The 15,907-nt window shown below is 38.0% G+C and overlaps 1 protein-coding gene across 1 annotated transcript; it reads left to right on the plus strand.

The window, feature by feature from the left end:
* The first annotated feature begins 3,161 nt into the window (after positions 1-3,161).
* LOC139994215 (uncharacterized) lies at positions 3,162-10,086 on the plus strand. The gene is made up of 4 exons (XM_072016658.1): positions 3,162-4,417; positions 5,372-5,424; positions 5,580-5,906; positions 7,158-10,086. The coding sequence occupies exons 1-4, from the start codon at positions 4,406-4,408 to the stop codon at positions 7,879-7,881; spliced, it is 1,116 nt and encodes a 371-aa protein (XP_071872759.1). The 5' UTR covers positions 3,162-4,405; the 3' UTR covers positions 7,882-10,086.
* The last annotated feature ends 5,821 nt before the right edge of the window (positions 10,087-15,907 follow it).

Consider the following 15,907-nt stretch of genomic DNA (forward strand, 5'->3'; position numbering starts at 1 on the left):
CATAGACGACTCTTTGGCCGGTAGAACGATTAATGAAAGACATCTGATTCTTTGCCGTTCTTTATCCTCCTGTGAACGTATAAAACGCGGCGCGTGTTCAAGAACACATTGCGTGGCTTAGCTGGTTAAGTTGATGAGAGACGTGTCATCGTAAATTATCGAGTAGGAGCTGTGACGCCTTTCGAAATATTACGTGTACACGTCTCGTGTCGTAGTGTTATTACGATGGCAATTTAGCTGGTATTCGTTGTAATATATTGTAAACTTGATCTTAAACTTGATCCTGTACCGAGGTGATGTCTATCGCGTGAATAAGTTTGAGGCAGGAAATGTACCATACAGCTAGCGCAACTAATATAGCGAACTCGTATAGACAGCATGATCCTTTATTAAATTTTAACTAGTATTTAAATTTGTTCACTTTTAAATTCCTCAATTTTGTTAACGAAACAAGCTATTTATTAATTAATGTTTAACGATATACAGAATCTCTCATTAAATCCTAATTGCTTAAATGTACTGCCAATATACTGCCACTAATTCTTTTCCGTCATTTCAAGAATTCTATCGAGTTCTATCTATCGACAATGTGAACTAAACTAAAATCTATACTGTATACCGAGATTGAAAGGCAAATGCATTGTAGACAGGAGAAAAGAATCTCCTTCCCCGAACTACTCGTGATTTCTATTCTCTGCGATGGCATCGTTTCACCAGAATCGAGGTGTACCCTTTCACGAAACCGATCCGTTCAATCGTCCAAGAGGATCCAGAGGGAAGATCCATAGAAATCGTGGCCGTAAGACGATCCATCGTTCTAGGATCGTGTGTACCATACGCCAGACTATAGGAGAAAGGGAAACCGATCGCCTCGCCTTGTAAAACGTGCATACTCGGCTGGACCGAATTGCGCGTGCATTCCAACGATAGACCGGGCGAAAACAAAAACGAGCAACGCGTTACCCTTTTTTAACGCGGATCGCGAAACCGTGACAGTGAACTCTCTACTCGAGGAATTTCATTCTAGCCAGGTGAGTTAAGCATGGGCGTGAATATGGGTTCGATAGGATCGGTGATATCTTGATGGCTGACGAAAATTTTACAAATGACGAAAGATGGTGGAAAATAGTGTTCAGTGATTTGAGGGTACAGGGGTTTGTTTAGGAAGCATTGGCAGCAAAATCGTAATTTTCTGTTCGTTTGCATGGGAAGTTTCAAAAAAGTTCCCGACTATAGCGTCTTTACTTGACTATGACCATAGTAACTATTGTATTATACAATGTAAAGTTGTTCGTTTTAAGTAGCTTCTGTGTCAGAAAAACAGAGAAAGTGTGAAGTGCAATTTGAGAACTCCGTGAACAGAATAATAATAAATAATGATAGTACAAAGAAGAAAATTATAGCGATACGAGGAATGATCACGAACCGAAATTCACAAAATGGTTTTCGGATGAAACGATTACTCAATGTCTACTTGCATTTTCTTCTCGTTTCCTCTTTGTAAATAGTCAAGTATATTAAGAACCAGTGTGCACGTTGCAGACCTTCAGGTTTCAATAAACGATCAATTAACAATCAACGACAAGCTAGAACAATTTATGATCGATTATTTTATACAATTTTCGAGAACGAAAATCCTGCGAATCAAGTAGAGCATTGTAAGAAAGTCAATTTTGATATAAATATCAATATCAAACAAAATAAACACCCTAAATTTTGCTACCAGTAACCAAGAAATGAAAGAGAAATATTTTGCAAGGAAATTACCACGCAATCGGTAGATAATTTAGAATTAAAAATCTACCAATTATACGCCACTTGTCCAGTGACAAAACTTCCTTCAGTGTTTCACAGAGTTTAGATTCTACTCTATTCACAATTTCCTTGTTTCCTCCCTGTTCCGTTTTTCTTGACGTAATAAACCGTAATTAAGCATAAAATTCAAGCGAAACCTGCAAGTAATAATACGCTTGTCGTACCACACCGTGTGAAACCAGGAAGTTCTTCCCCCTCTGACTCACAGTGAGCTCTTTAAGCAGCGTTGTTACTTTTATTGGATTTCTAATAACTCTGTCCGAGTCGATCGTTCGTCCAGACCGATAGAAAGCGATAGTATCGGCCTCGAGGACCTTGATCTTCGTTCGATCGTTAAGCGGTCATCCGCGAAGCGATAAAATATTTCGCCCGATGGAATTCGCCAAGATCGATGGCAATTTCGCGTTCCACGCTACCACGATCCTTACGGTATTTGTGGAAGGATCGCGTCTGTATTTGTAGGTATGTATATTTTATAGCGCAACGATTTCTTAGATTTCTTAGATTTCTCTGTTGCAAGCAGCGTTACTCTCACCGCGAAATTTGTATCTAGCTATGGAGTAATTTTGGAACGAACAATTCTAGCCGATGATTCTCCACTTTCGTGTTCGTTAAATTGCGATCGCATACGATCAAATGCAATTTATTTTCTTTTTCTTTGTGTTTTTATAATTGAAGTCGTTGAACTCGTAACGCGAATAGTGTCGTTCGATTGGTTTAATATAAGCGCGGAAGAAAGTTTTCTTTTCTTTGTAAATTCTTCGAGCGCCCTTCGAGCGATCCCAAAAGATTCTATGGAATAGAATTGCTTTTCACGCTAAATTTTTTTTTTTTGTTTTAATTTGCTAAAGTAAAAATGAAGTAATAAACATTGCGAAATCTTGCGATCAGACTTTCAGTATTTACCATCGAGATTTTACCCAAGCTCGGAATAGTCGTGTTAGAAGAACGTCGTGGGGGATGATTAGAAAGCGATCGTTACAGCTCCTAAACGGAGATTACTTATCCGTAAGGTTTCTCTGTTACCGCATTATCTACGAATGATAAGCACGCGTAAATCTTGTTATACACTTTTCCAAACTTTAGTTGTATCTAACAGATGTTAACTAATTGTCAAGAATTACTTTCCATCATCTTTCACTCTCGACGAATTTGTTTTTGAACTAGATTACAAGTTGATACACGTTTTTCCTTGCGAAACATATGATCATGATTTCATCGATTTTTCAAGATGATTGGAAATATTTTATCGAAAAACGACCATCTACGAGGCTGAACTTTCAACGTGATCGCTTTCACTCGTTTATCTATTTCCTGTTAAATATAATTGAAAAATGTTGTGCAAATTTCGAGAATTTGAGTGATAAATAATTGGAAATAGAAAGACGTCTGTTTTTTCTTAAAAGCCTAAAAGTAACAAAGCTGGAAAGTATATAACGCGATATAAAAAGGGAAATAAATTAAGTGAAAAGCTTTCTAATGGTGACGCGAAGGAACGCACGAGCGACTGATGATATTTCATCCATCACGAGTCAGTGTCGGACGCTCTGCGAACGTAGCAGATTTCTTTTTTTATTCTCCTTTTCGCTTTGACCAGCATAGGGATGAACTACTTTAATATATCGTCTAAAGTGCGAGGACGAGCGTCCTCCGTTTGAAACACGATAGGGATATCGAACGTATACGACGAGTACAGTTTCACAATGGCATTTGAGTAATTCGAGAAACTTTATTCTTAAACAAATTTTAATCAAACTAGTAGTAACGGAGAAAAGAAAGTTCAAGGTATATGTGATTCGAAAAGCATCATAATTCTATAAGATAAAATATCAATTCTATAGCGTCAAATTCCAATAAGAGTGCCAATGCTAAACTTTCTTTTGCCTGTCACTGTAAATACAAAAGTTCAAGGCTATCCAGCTAATCTAATCCAAGCTTCCCACGATCCTACACCCACGTTTTCCTCGCCACGACCCTGAATCAACAGACGTATTCTCACATTCGCTGCGCAAGTGCGCGTTATTCTCGAAAATGTGGAACGACGGTCTCGTTCTTGTTGGTCGCGTTTTGGAAAGCACGTCGGTATCGATGGGGCGCGGTTGCATGACTTAACACTCGTGGAGTCGCGTTTTACTCGCGCCTTGGGCCGGGTGAACGCCTAGGAGAGAAGAAAGCGTCGATTTCCCCCGAAAGAAAAATACCCCGTCGTCGGCGTGCTCGACTGTCCGTTTCGTATCGGCACGCCAAGCCTCGGCTACCCAATCCGTTTTCATCCTCGTGGAGATCCCACAGCCGGACGCGCGATCTCTTTCCAGGGCTGGAGCCAGTCGGTGGGAGGCGGTCGTGAGTCCACCGGCGATTATGCTCTTTTTATCTTGTATAAAAGAGAACAGTCCTGGACGGACCTTCCGCAATTTGTCCGCACCGGTTGGAGCATACGGAGCACGTCGTTTGTATTTCGATTAGTTGCAAGATAACTACGCGGACACTTTACACGTCGTTGTACCCTCGCGTTGGGATTTATTATCGATACGACCACGAGTTTGAGGTTTTTCTTTGATTCGGCAGGTTTTTTCGGCAAACCTGCAACATGAAGTATTCGGTAAGTGGATCTTGATTATTGGTGATTTAATTAATAGAAACAATTTGGCATTAGGTTGTAGAGTTATGGTGAGGGAATAAGGTATGAGGAGAGATTCGAGTAATATTTAGAATGGTAAGGGGTGGTTTGCGAAGGTTGGTTTTGTTTTGTTGGATTGTGTTAGATAGTTACAATTTGAGTCTTTCTAGTCTGAAGCTTCAATAGGAATAAGATCTCTGTATTTCACCGGTATATTTGTACTGCTTTTGTAGTGTTTGTTTTTATTTATATTTCAGTATTATAGATCTTTTTAATTTCTCGGTAAAAAATGGGCTAAATATTCTTTTTTGTTCTTAAGAATACAAATTAAAGTGACGAGTGGCTCGTCTCCTGCCAGAAAGTATCTGATTACCGTACTTTCAATTGCGAATCGCTATATTCATCGGGCTTAAATATTTGGATTTTGAGATTTTGAACTTTTTCCAGTTTTCATGATTTATATAGAATTAAGTGATTTTAGATTGTGGCTAAGTAGTATAAATAAAATGTTTAGTACTATAGAACAGATTGATTTTACATTGGCTTCGATGTAGGTTAAAACATCAATCAAGATCAGCACACGCCTCCGTACTTTTACATGGAAGCTTTTAGTTCTTATTACACGCTCCGCTATCCTTGCGTCGTAGATCGCATGATCAAGCATATTAGTTGTCCATCCACAGAACAGCGATTAATTTTTCTTAAACGCGTTTTGCCAAAAATTTCTCTTCCAACAATCCTATCTCTACTCTTCTACCCTACAATTCTATCCTGTAATTGAAAATAATTTTTGAAAAACCTTAGTATCATTGTATTTTGTACTATGTATACGCAACAAATCTTTATCTTCAATAAAATCACAGTTTGACTGCAGCCAGTCATTGTACGTAATTCAACTCGTTCAATCCATTAATCTTCGATCTATGTTTACTACAGGCTTTCTGCATTCTCGTGCTGACGATCAGCGAACCTCTACTCGTCCAGTCCGCGTAAGTATTCTCGTGACTAAAGTATAACTCTCGTTACCAGACCGTGTCGAGCTCGAACTCTTTATAGCACGACACAACTTACAAACCTTCCCATAGACCATAATTATTAGAGCGCAGATTTTTACATTTTTTATTAAATATTTTTCATTTCACAGCAACAGGGTGTTGCTGATGATCCCACAGCAAACCAGGCGCATGGGACCACCATCGTGGCAATCTTCTCTACCGCGTTCCAGAAAATCGTACGCCAGCGAAGTTCATTATCACAAGTATCATGGTCCTCCCGTACACTATCACTCGAAGAAATCTGTGTATAAAAGTTCACCGTTTCCTCATGGAGGAGATGACTTCGATCAAGGCTACGAACATGTGAACCACGTGAACATTCCTTATGGCAAGGGCATCAGTCATGCAGTTTCTTACGGAAAGGGTTACATCCCTTACGATCAGATTAAGGGTAGCGTCTCGTTTGGTCGTGAAAGGTGAGAACGCTGTATTTAAGGATAGGACAAGTTTTCATTTCGCACCCTTCTTTCGTATGTTTATTTATCTATTCATGTATTCATTCATTTATTTATTTATTTCTTCGTTTCAATGATGGGGATTCGTTTGTCGAGAAATATAAGTAGAAAAGAAGAAGATAAAGTTAATAATAATAGTAAGACTGAAACGCGTTGGAGGTAATAGAATTATAAAAATCGTAAAAACGTGTTACCAAGTATTTGCAGAAAAGTATTTGTGGTCCATGTTGCGAATCCATATTTGCTTGTTCGTATTATTTAACGTTATGGTTCGAGCGCAGAGAAAAAGACGTTGCCAGGAAAGGAACGCCCTAGTTTCTAGAATTCTTTCACAAAAGGCGAGACGAATAAGGAGAAATATATGTTGTCAAATATACATAGTTAATTTGTATTTCTGATTAATTTGCATTCTCCAATAATAAATGAAGAGTAGTGTTGCAACTAATTGGATTACATTAAAATTATGAATTAATATTGACTTACTGGCATCTAGATATCAAAATACACAGGATATATTAGTTTCAAGTTTGAATTCTCAGTAAAATAGACGGTACCGCCCGATCGTGCCCGACTACTGGCGGTACATTCTACTGCGGCCAGTAGAACAGCATTCACAATCTCAGGCCAACCGTTTCATTTACTTTATTACAACTTGCAGAATTAAGTATAATATGTATTCACGAATGAAAGTTAATTCCAATATAAAAATTGCATTTTAGAAGATTCTATAATATTCATAAGAGACAGTATTTTATTTTCTGTATCTATAAAATATTCAGATTACGAAAGCTGTGGTCAGTTCTTCTAGGAACAACTTTGCTATTTTTGAAAACATTGTGTTTAGCGTGTTCGTCATCTTGTTTCGCGTGAATCCAATGATTTATCAAGGATATTTGTAGCTGTTTTCATAAATACCTGTCACCTTTGTTTTCTAAGTTTCTACACGAAAATTCAATAGATCTTCGATAAAGATAAAAATAGATGACTTTCTCGTGTTTTTTTCTAAACAATCATTGCCTCTACAGTTACACGATTAGGACTGATCGAACATCGTTAAACAATTACGCATTCTTTCACGCACTTTCACTGGTCACACGCACTCTAACTACTTACCACAAATCATTCGAAAGCAGAACAGCGTTTAGCTGCCTTCGACGTTCCTAACACCGTCGCTATTTCACTGACATTCTTTAACCATTACATTCACCGCAGGAATCCAAGCTCCCAAGAGCACAAGTACACGTCGGAATCGGAATATTCGTCGCCACCGTTCTCCTCATCCGACGCCCAGTATTCACCTTCGTCGTACGAATCTTCGCAGCCAGAGACCTTCTTCCCGGATGCAGAGACAGCCTTGAACTACAACGAGAAGCAAAGTGACCGCAAGAGATTCTACTCTTCGAGATCCATCGAGAAGGACCTCGTTACGAACAATCCGATCGACCTCGGCGCCGCCACGAACAAGGATCAGATACTCCTGCTCCAGCAGAAGGCTACCGATCTCTACAAGAACATCGTTTCTCAGCCGCAAGGTGGCGTTCTGTTACCAGCTGGCGTTCCATCGGCCACTATCGGTGGCAGCAAAGAGGGAATCGTGTTGAGAGATACGATAGCTTTAGGCGAATATCAACAAAAGCTCCAAGAGATGACCAAATCCTGGCCACAGTTTTTATCCAACGCGGCTACAACTTTGGGAAACAGTTATCAAAATCAACAGGTTAGCGCGAGTTACTCGACGGGTGGCTCTACAACACCTGGTTTTCATGGCTGGTCAATGAATTTTGCTCAGCCGAAGCAAGGTTACGACGTTAAGGAGGACACTATGGAACCGCCAGTTGATTTTAGGAACATGCCTATTCAGAGTTCTCCTTATCATACGTTCCCTGTTCCGATGAACGTGGTGCTCCCGGCGCCCACGCAGGCGGTTCATGGTTAGATAGATTAGGGTTGTTTCGTTAATTTAGGTATTTTTACGGGTATTGTTGGTGGAAGAGATACAGCGAGACGATGAGATCGGGTTCGCGTTAAAGTTTGTACGTTTCGTTGAAAATATGTATTGGAAGATGTATTGGAAGGGATAAGGAGTTTGAGGCCACGTTTAGGATTGTACGATGTTGGTTCAATTATCTCTTTCTTTGTGTTACATATTCAAAGAATTTTGAATAATTTAGAACCTGAGAGGTAGATTCCGGAGATACATAATTTGTTACTCTCTAAATTACAATGGAGGAACAATGCGAGAACAATGTGCGTGGAGGATGAACTTGAGCATCTCGCTTCATCGTTTCCACTAAGTATAATACAATGACATGCATGGAGGACGAATGCACGGACCCATGTGCAATTAGGTTACGAGTGCGGAGGATACGGAGAAACCTTGAAATTCTGCGAAATGATTCTCTTGATTTCAGTTTTGCAGGAATTTTACAAGATCGTCGTGGCGTTTGAACTGCATCGGGTACCGAGGAGATTAGGTTCACTGACCAGAAAATGTCTCGAGAGTTGTAATTGTCAATGTGTATCTTTATACTTCGATCTGTGGATGTTTAAAGAAATTTAATAATTTATTTGTTATAAATGTGAATGTCTAAATTTATTAATGATTTCGAATATAATAGCACAGGTAAATGAAATGCAAGAAAGTTTACAACTTGTATCGTAGCGCAATTCTCGTATGGCTTCTAATATGTTCCTCGGACATCGGTGAAAGTAAATTTTTCTTTTATTCGCTTCATCTGGAAAGTTGCTCGAAAATTACAAGTTACATTCTGTATCTTTTGTAGCAGACATATACTCGAATGACGAATCGTTTGAATTGTACATATCGGAGGGCGAGGAATGACAAAGATTCTTATTTTTATGCTCTTAACGTTAGAATTAATATTATTACATAGCTTAGAATTATTATAATTTTATTAACATCTCTTTTAGCGTTTAGATACTCGACATTTGACATCATTAAATCGATTCACGAAGAACAATAACTTGTGAACAACAATTCTTCCACTATGACATACATACACACCTTGTACATATACGAATAAAATCGGATGTTCTTTCTTTTCCCAAAAACGGAAGGAGATCACTGAAAAAGTGATCGTAAAATTCCAGTAAAAGTGAAATACATAGTCTACTTTCCTTTATTGCTGTAATTGGGATTCCCAGAAGCAAAACTGACCGACTCCACTTTTTGTGAACTTGTCGATTTCATTGCTACATGATCATACAAGTTCTTCACACGGGCAAACTATCATTCGATAAAGTTTCAAACTGTATGAATCGTCAAATATCTTTCTTACGTAATTCTATTACGACCTTGAAATTTTCACGTCTCAATCTCACTCTTAACTTCGTTTTAGCAGATTTTTAATATTTTAAAAGAGATCTCTGACGTAAAATTTCGCGCTTCCAAACGTTCTTCAAACTTAACATTAATTATACATTTTTTAATTATAAGAAAGAACATGGAGCAACGTGAAGAAGCCGAATTGAAGATGAGAAGAACGTAGCAGGGTTACTTTATCAAGTTCAAGTATTGTTTTAAAATTCTATGAAAACTATCGAAACAACTACAGGCAAACGTGAAACAGGCTCGACACAGTGTCACGGTCCAGTGATCGAGACGAATGAAACGATCGGCTGGTAGCCTCGAACACGAATAAAACAACGATCGAATGCCACGGTCGCGAGGACCACATCTTCCTCGTTTACTTTCACTCCGAGGTCCGATGACCGGCTGAACGTTCGAAAGTCGAGAAAGTCGCTCTATCGCGCGAGGATGCGAGATCCTCTTGATCTTTTCAACTCACCGCCTCCACCTTGCCTGTCGCCCGATCCTCTCGATTTCTGGGAAGACACTTTATTATTCCGGACGAGTTTGCGTGTAAGCTGAAAGGTCAACGAGCTGGCCTTCCACTTTATTCATGATTCTTTCACGATTTCAGTTTTCCACGGATGTTGCGTTGCACGGTAGTATTGTAAATGGGATCAGGGTTTGTACAAATTCTCGAAAATTTTCTTTATCCCGTTGTCCTTTCTCGTGAGAAAGAATTATATTTTTCGTTTGAATTTAGACTTTGAAGAAAGATAAAGAACTGCGAAGCGATCTTTTCATGAATTGATCGTGTTGTTCGTGGTATCTTAAATTTTGGTATATTAAATTTTGAACATCTTTTCTTTGTTACAAAGAAAAATTAAGGACGATCTTCCGAGTCCTAAGTTAAATTTGACGTGAAAATCGGGAAAAAATTTTGATTAAAAATATTAAAGAACCGTAGCCTTAGAAGCTTTCGATCAAGTATCAAAGTTCACGAAGCATAAGCAGAACTTGACCCGGGCATGAATCAGTAAAATGCAAAACTTTTCAGAAATATTTCAAAGATTTTTGATCGATCTTAATCATATCCTAAATTTATTAATAAATTTCACGATTTATTTTCATTTCTCAAAAGATCGGAAGCCGATGGATACTTTATTTAATTCACGAAAATCATTGAGATTATTTACCTTAAACTATTCGTTAAATTATTAAGTTACTTTCTTAACATTTTCTTAGAACGTTGTAATAGCATATCCACCAAGAAAGTATCAGGAAAGTCATATTAATTCTAAGCTTTGCTACTTTACGATAGAGCACGTCAGCATAAATTCTGCCGCGACATAGCTACTTAAGAGCTTGACAAGAACAAATAAATAGTTGTTCATCAAGTACAGTTGTCTGAAAGAAAACAGGAAGACAAGAGAGTACAGGTTGAACGAAATGACAAGGACCATGTTCTTCTCTAAACGCTATTGGAAAAGCGGAAACAAACTACGTGTAATTATTTCACTGTCGTAAATCGTTGTTCTACGTTCATTTTTCGCGTCATCATCACGGCCACTTTGCATTTCGTGGGAAAGCGAAATTTTTCTTTCCGGTAAATTTACCGGAACACGTGCAGTTTCTATTTGAAATGGAAATGACGAGGGAATATCAGCAAGCTGACTCATTCAGGCGCTGCAACGAATGTGCATTCATTCGCCTAACTGATCGATGATTAAACCAACGAATTGAATTAACGTCGTTGAAAGTTTTTGACGGTGTTCGTCTAACAAAATGCCAGCGATTATGTAAAGTGAAAGAAGAAAGTTTTCTAAAGGGATGCTCAGATATTTCCTTGAAATTCAATAAACTTTTATTAGCAATAAAGTTGAATATTTTAAACATCGAGTACTTGTCCACTTCTGCTAATGTTTCGTAATATACACAGATGACTCAAGAGTAACTTAAATGAAATATCTTTATTTTTATTTCCCCACTTATTTTTGCATACAGAGCAATCTTTTGTCTGCGTTGTGGAAAATACATAGCAGAGTACAGAAACACAGTCGAATTCTAGTCCAATAAACCCATCGACCCCAAAATTTCTCCATTCTTAACTTTCTTCGTCGATCCACAATCACGTAGTTTTACCCGGAAGAATTGCCGGCGGCTAAAGTACAAACTTCGTACCAGACAAATCAAAATGAAAATCACATGAAATTTGATACGTATGTAATTTTATATTTTAAATAAGATCGTTCAAATTTCCCCGGGAAATTTTATAAATCTATGAAACTCGAACGAAAAAAGTTATTTTTACTATTCTGGTAGTTTTGCTATTAATCGATGCTTCTGTGAAAATCTGTTCGATCGTTCTTCTTGCAGTAACATCGACAAAGAAAGATCCTAGAGCGATCTGAAAAGTGGCAACGTACAAACGACACAGGGTAGAATTTCCAATTCTCCCGTCAGGGGAATCTCTCTGAAGACCGGAACACGAAAATGGAAGAAGTGAAAGGGTATACTGAAGTTACCTCGAGTGCAGAGTCTCGTGCGAATATTCGATCTCTCCTCTTGTCCCTGCGTCGCGTCCTCGTCCATCTTCTCTCCCTGGTGTTCCCTTTTCCGCCGGCTCTTTTCGTGTATATCTCGCCACTTTCTATTTCGTTCCCTGGCAACAGCCGGTCATTAAAGCGACCAGCGCGCATAAATCAGCTCGTTAATTATCCAGGAACGGAGCCATCATGCGCGTAATCATCGTGCAATGATAGCAAGGTTGCGCGATGATCTTCAGCGATCTTCTGGATCGTACTGAACTTTAATTGCGAGAATACTTCCTGGTTTGTGATTTCTGGGGATTCGTATGGGTACTTGACTAAGGCAGTTAATGAAGATTAATGGACAATTAGGGAGGAATTATAGAAAAACGTAGATGTGTAATATAAGATAAGCAATATAGATAACAGTAAAGATAGAAAAGAAATAGTAAAAGTAATGGGTAGTGTGATACAGCTACATAATAGAAAAGTTTAAGTTACTTCATTTGTAATATATATGTATGTACATACAGGAGAGTTTGAAAGAGTACGCATATATGTTTGAACAAACTTTCTGTTCAATATGTTCCGTTGGTATGATGCTACCATGCTGGTGCTTCTGATGCTACGAACTCGCGAGTCTTTGAAGATTCCTATGCCACTTTTACTCTGTCATTGTAGAGAAGTTGATGGGAATTCGCTGGACGAAGAAACATTTCTGAAAGCGAAAGCTGTTTTACAATCTATTGTTTCCGTGTTTGGCTTTGATCGCAAGACGGTTTGCCTATCTCTCTCTTTGCACTGTGGTAATCGATTGTAATTGTAAACGATCTTATAGAGAATAATAAGGGTAATTTAGTATACCTGACGTTAAAGAAAACGAGTGACTTAATAAAGAAATTCCAATGATCGTCATTACGTTTACCCTGTAATTTCCTGTAAAAAATGTTTGTCAATTACGTAATGTTAATTACTATCGTTATCAAACTCAGAGTCAAGATTGTACAAGGTCGTACAAGGTCAAAATCGCTTTTATGTAAAAAGATGCAAATGAAAGAGGACACTCACCTTCTATGTCGTCTACCCATATAAACCACCAACCTGTAACTTGCAACAGTAAAACTTGAATTGTTCGAATCGAAGCGAAATTCTGCGGTGAAATCCTAGCTCGAGCAGTCTTTGAACTATCGAATAGGTGCGGTATCGATTAAAGATCACTTTCTTTCGCACGAGAGTAAATAGTGTTAGATCGGTTTACGATTAAAAGCGGGATGCCATTCGAAATCTATCCGAACGCTATCGTTCTCTCCGCTCACTTTGCCGCTGCTCTTCCAGCCGATCAACCCCATCGAGAATGTCAATGTCGAGATTCCTATTCGGTTTCACCGATCGTCGACTGTTTGTCAATGGTCGCATACGTTTTTAGTTACGACGTGATTGCCTTTGAGTCGAAACGGTTTAACCAATTTGATTCGCCTTTATCTTTAATCGCGGGACGACGTTCTAAGCGTGTCTCTATTGATGCGATTCTACCGAACACGGTTGCTTCTACATTTATCGAAGTCTGTGATCCCTTCTTTCTTTTCCATTTCTTTTATTTTTTTTTCTTTTTCTTTTTTTTTTTTTTATTGACAGTCGACGAAGATACAAGAGCGTTCTACTTTCACAGCGATAGTTTTCTCGAAACTATTCTCCATTTTTAAAGTTAATTTTATTTCGCCTGAGGAATGATTCCGTTGATTAGTTGGATGAATGACGCAACTAAAAAAAAAGTACTTTCTTCGCGATTTAATTTCATTTTATTTTAAGCGTTTAATTCTCCAGAGATAGAAAATTCAAGCTAGAAAATCACGAGTCGTTCAATCATTTAGCAGTGACAACATCTTTATTAGCGATATTGATTTTGCTACGCGATGGAATTTTATAAATAACTTTCTTTCGATGCTGACGAGCCGTTTGCCGTCGCTTTTGCGCGTTTAATTTCTCTTGTAGCTCGCGCAAACGCTTTGTGTTAATTTGTCGCTTAAAAGTCGTCGCTAATCTAACAGAACCTACAATTCATTTTTACAAATATCTCAAGAATGCAGATTCTTCGGATGAACACTATTGCAGCAAAGCGATTTCCGATCACGTGTTCATGTTACATAAAGTAATCGGTCAGTTGGATTAGAGAGGTTTTGTAGGTTGCAGCATCAAGTAAGAGTACTTCTAGAGAGTACGAAAGTGATAGTCGGTGATGGAGTGATTTTTAACGAAACCAAACTGGTTTCTAGAGTATTTAAACTATTTATCTGCCGGACGTCTTTGTGAACCTTTAAATAGAGCTATTACTCGAAGTAATTGTATTTATACTTAACATTATGCAACGTTACTTCCCTTATCTTTTTTTAATTAACAAATCAGCATGATTCTTCGAACTCCGTATTTTGCATTTTATAACACGAAATCACTTTTTGAACCGTAATAAAAACGTTAAAAAAAGTGAACCATTCTTGAATATATTTCATGTTAACATTGACCTTACTACTTTCTCCTTGTAAAATTAAAATAATCCATCGGACAATCAAATCGATTATTCATTTACAAATCTCACAAGGAAGCGAAATTTTCGTATAATTCGTTATTTCTGTTGCAACGCGAAACCAGAAGCTTTCTTCTATTTTGCACAATTTTTCCATTTATTTCACCCATTAAAGAGCGAATCAATTTATCACTGACCAAATTCGCATCCATGACTAATAGATAGGTCGAGAATAAACGCGATATTAATGCCAGAAGTCGATATTAAATTTAAATTTTTAATCGTCGATTTCAAAGAGAATGAACTGTAACTTTTTTAGAACCGAATTCAACGAGACAAGAAGAAAATAGTAACTCTCACTTTTTCTCAGATTTACACATATGAGCAGACATTGAATTTTAAGACTTAGAAAAATTTCAAATCAATTCGAAATTAAGATTCAAACGCCCACCACTAAATTTCGTATTCCAATATAGCGATGCAAGATTGGAAGAAAAAGTGGGCAATCATAGTAATAAACCTCGGATGATTCGTACAATACAAATAGTTCGGTGTATGATGCGTATCTTCGAGTGCGTCGCGTTCTCTCCGCTCTATTTTGTAGTGGAACTCAGGGAAAGCCTGAATAGATATGGAAAAAATTCTGGCCGCCGATTTATGCAACGACCTTCGAGGAAAGTAAATTGATGCGCGAAGACAACGTCGAGCATCGTCGCCTCGATGACGTTCGCATCGTGGCGAACGTAAAGTGAAATGGAAAACGCTACTTTTTGCCAGGCCGTGTGTGCACCGAGCGTAGATGATATCTCCCGCGAAACATTGGAATACCTGTTTCGATATTGCACGTGAAAGAGGATGTGAGAGAGATCCAGGAGACAAGCGGATGGAAAAGCTACGACCAGTTGCAATTCTCCTCTGAACCTTAGAAACGTTAATGAATACCTGTACGTTTCTGCTTTTTTGTTCGTAATTTCTCACCTTATAATATATAATAAAGATAAAAATAAATTTATTTATTAGAGTTATGGATAAAAAAGCAAGGTGAAACTTGATACTTGTCTGATAAGTTATGATATCTTCGAACTTTCTTTTGCCCACCACCGTACAGTTTCTACTTCTTATGGGGTGTTTTAAGGAATTTGTTGCACGAATAGATATTTAGAAATTTTATTTTATATTAAAGAGGAATTCGTTGTAATACTGGCGTGTCGAGTGCTGGCAAGACTTATTCTTTTTAAACACACGAATAATTTTGTTCATAAGTTATATCAAAGAAAATATTACGAAAGTAACGTTCGAATTGTAGATTCTCATAAATTGTGAATTTGTGGATCACCGAGAAAAGTAGAAATAATTTATGTGTACACCGATCCGATAGTTCTATTATACAAGAAGGAGAAAAAGATTCAGGTATTCCTAAAGGAAAGAATAAAAAGCAGTGAATTGATTTTCTAGTCGTGGAATTGGCTTCGCTGCTAGAAAATAAAAGGCACAATGAAAGAGTGGATTAAGAGATTTACAGCGCTTATTACGGCTCGTGAGAACTCAGCTATAGCCATCGAAATGCCTTCTCACATTCAATTAGAACACACGTGGATTTTTT

This window comes from Bombus fervidus, chromosome 2 (assembly GCF_041682495.2).
Source record: "Bombus fervidus isolate BK054 chromosome 2, iyBomFerv1, whole genome shotgun sequence".
Classification (NCBI taxonomy): domain Eukaryota; kingdom Metazoa; phylum Arthropoda; class Insecta; order Hymenoptera; family Apidae; genus Bombus; species Bombus fervidus.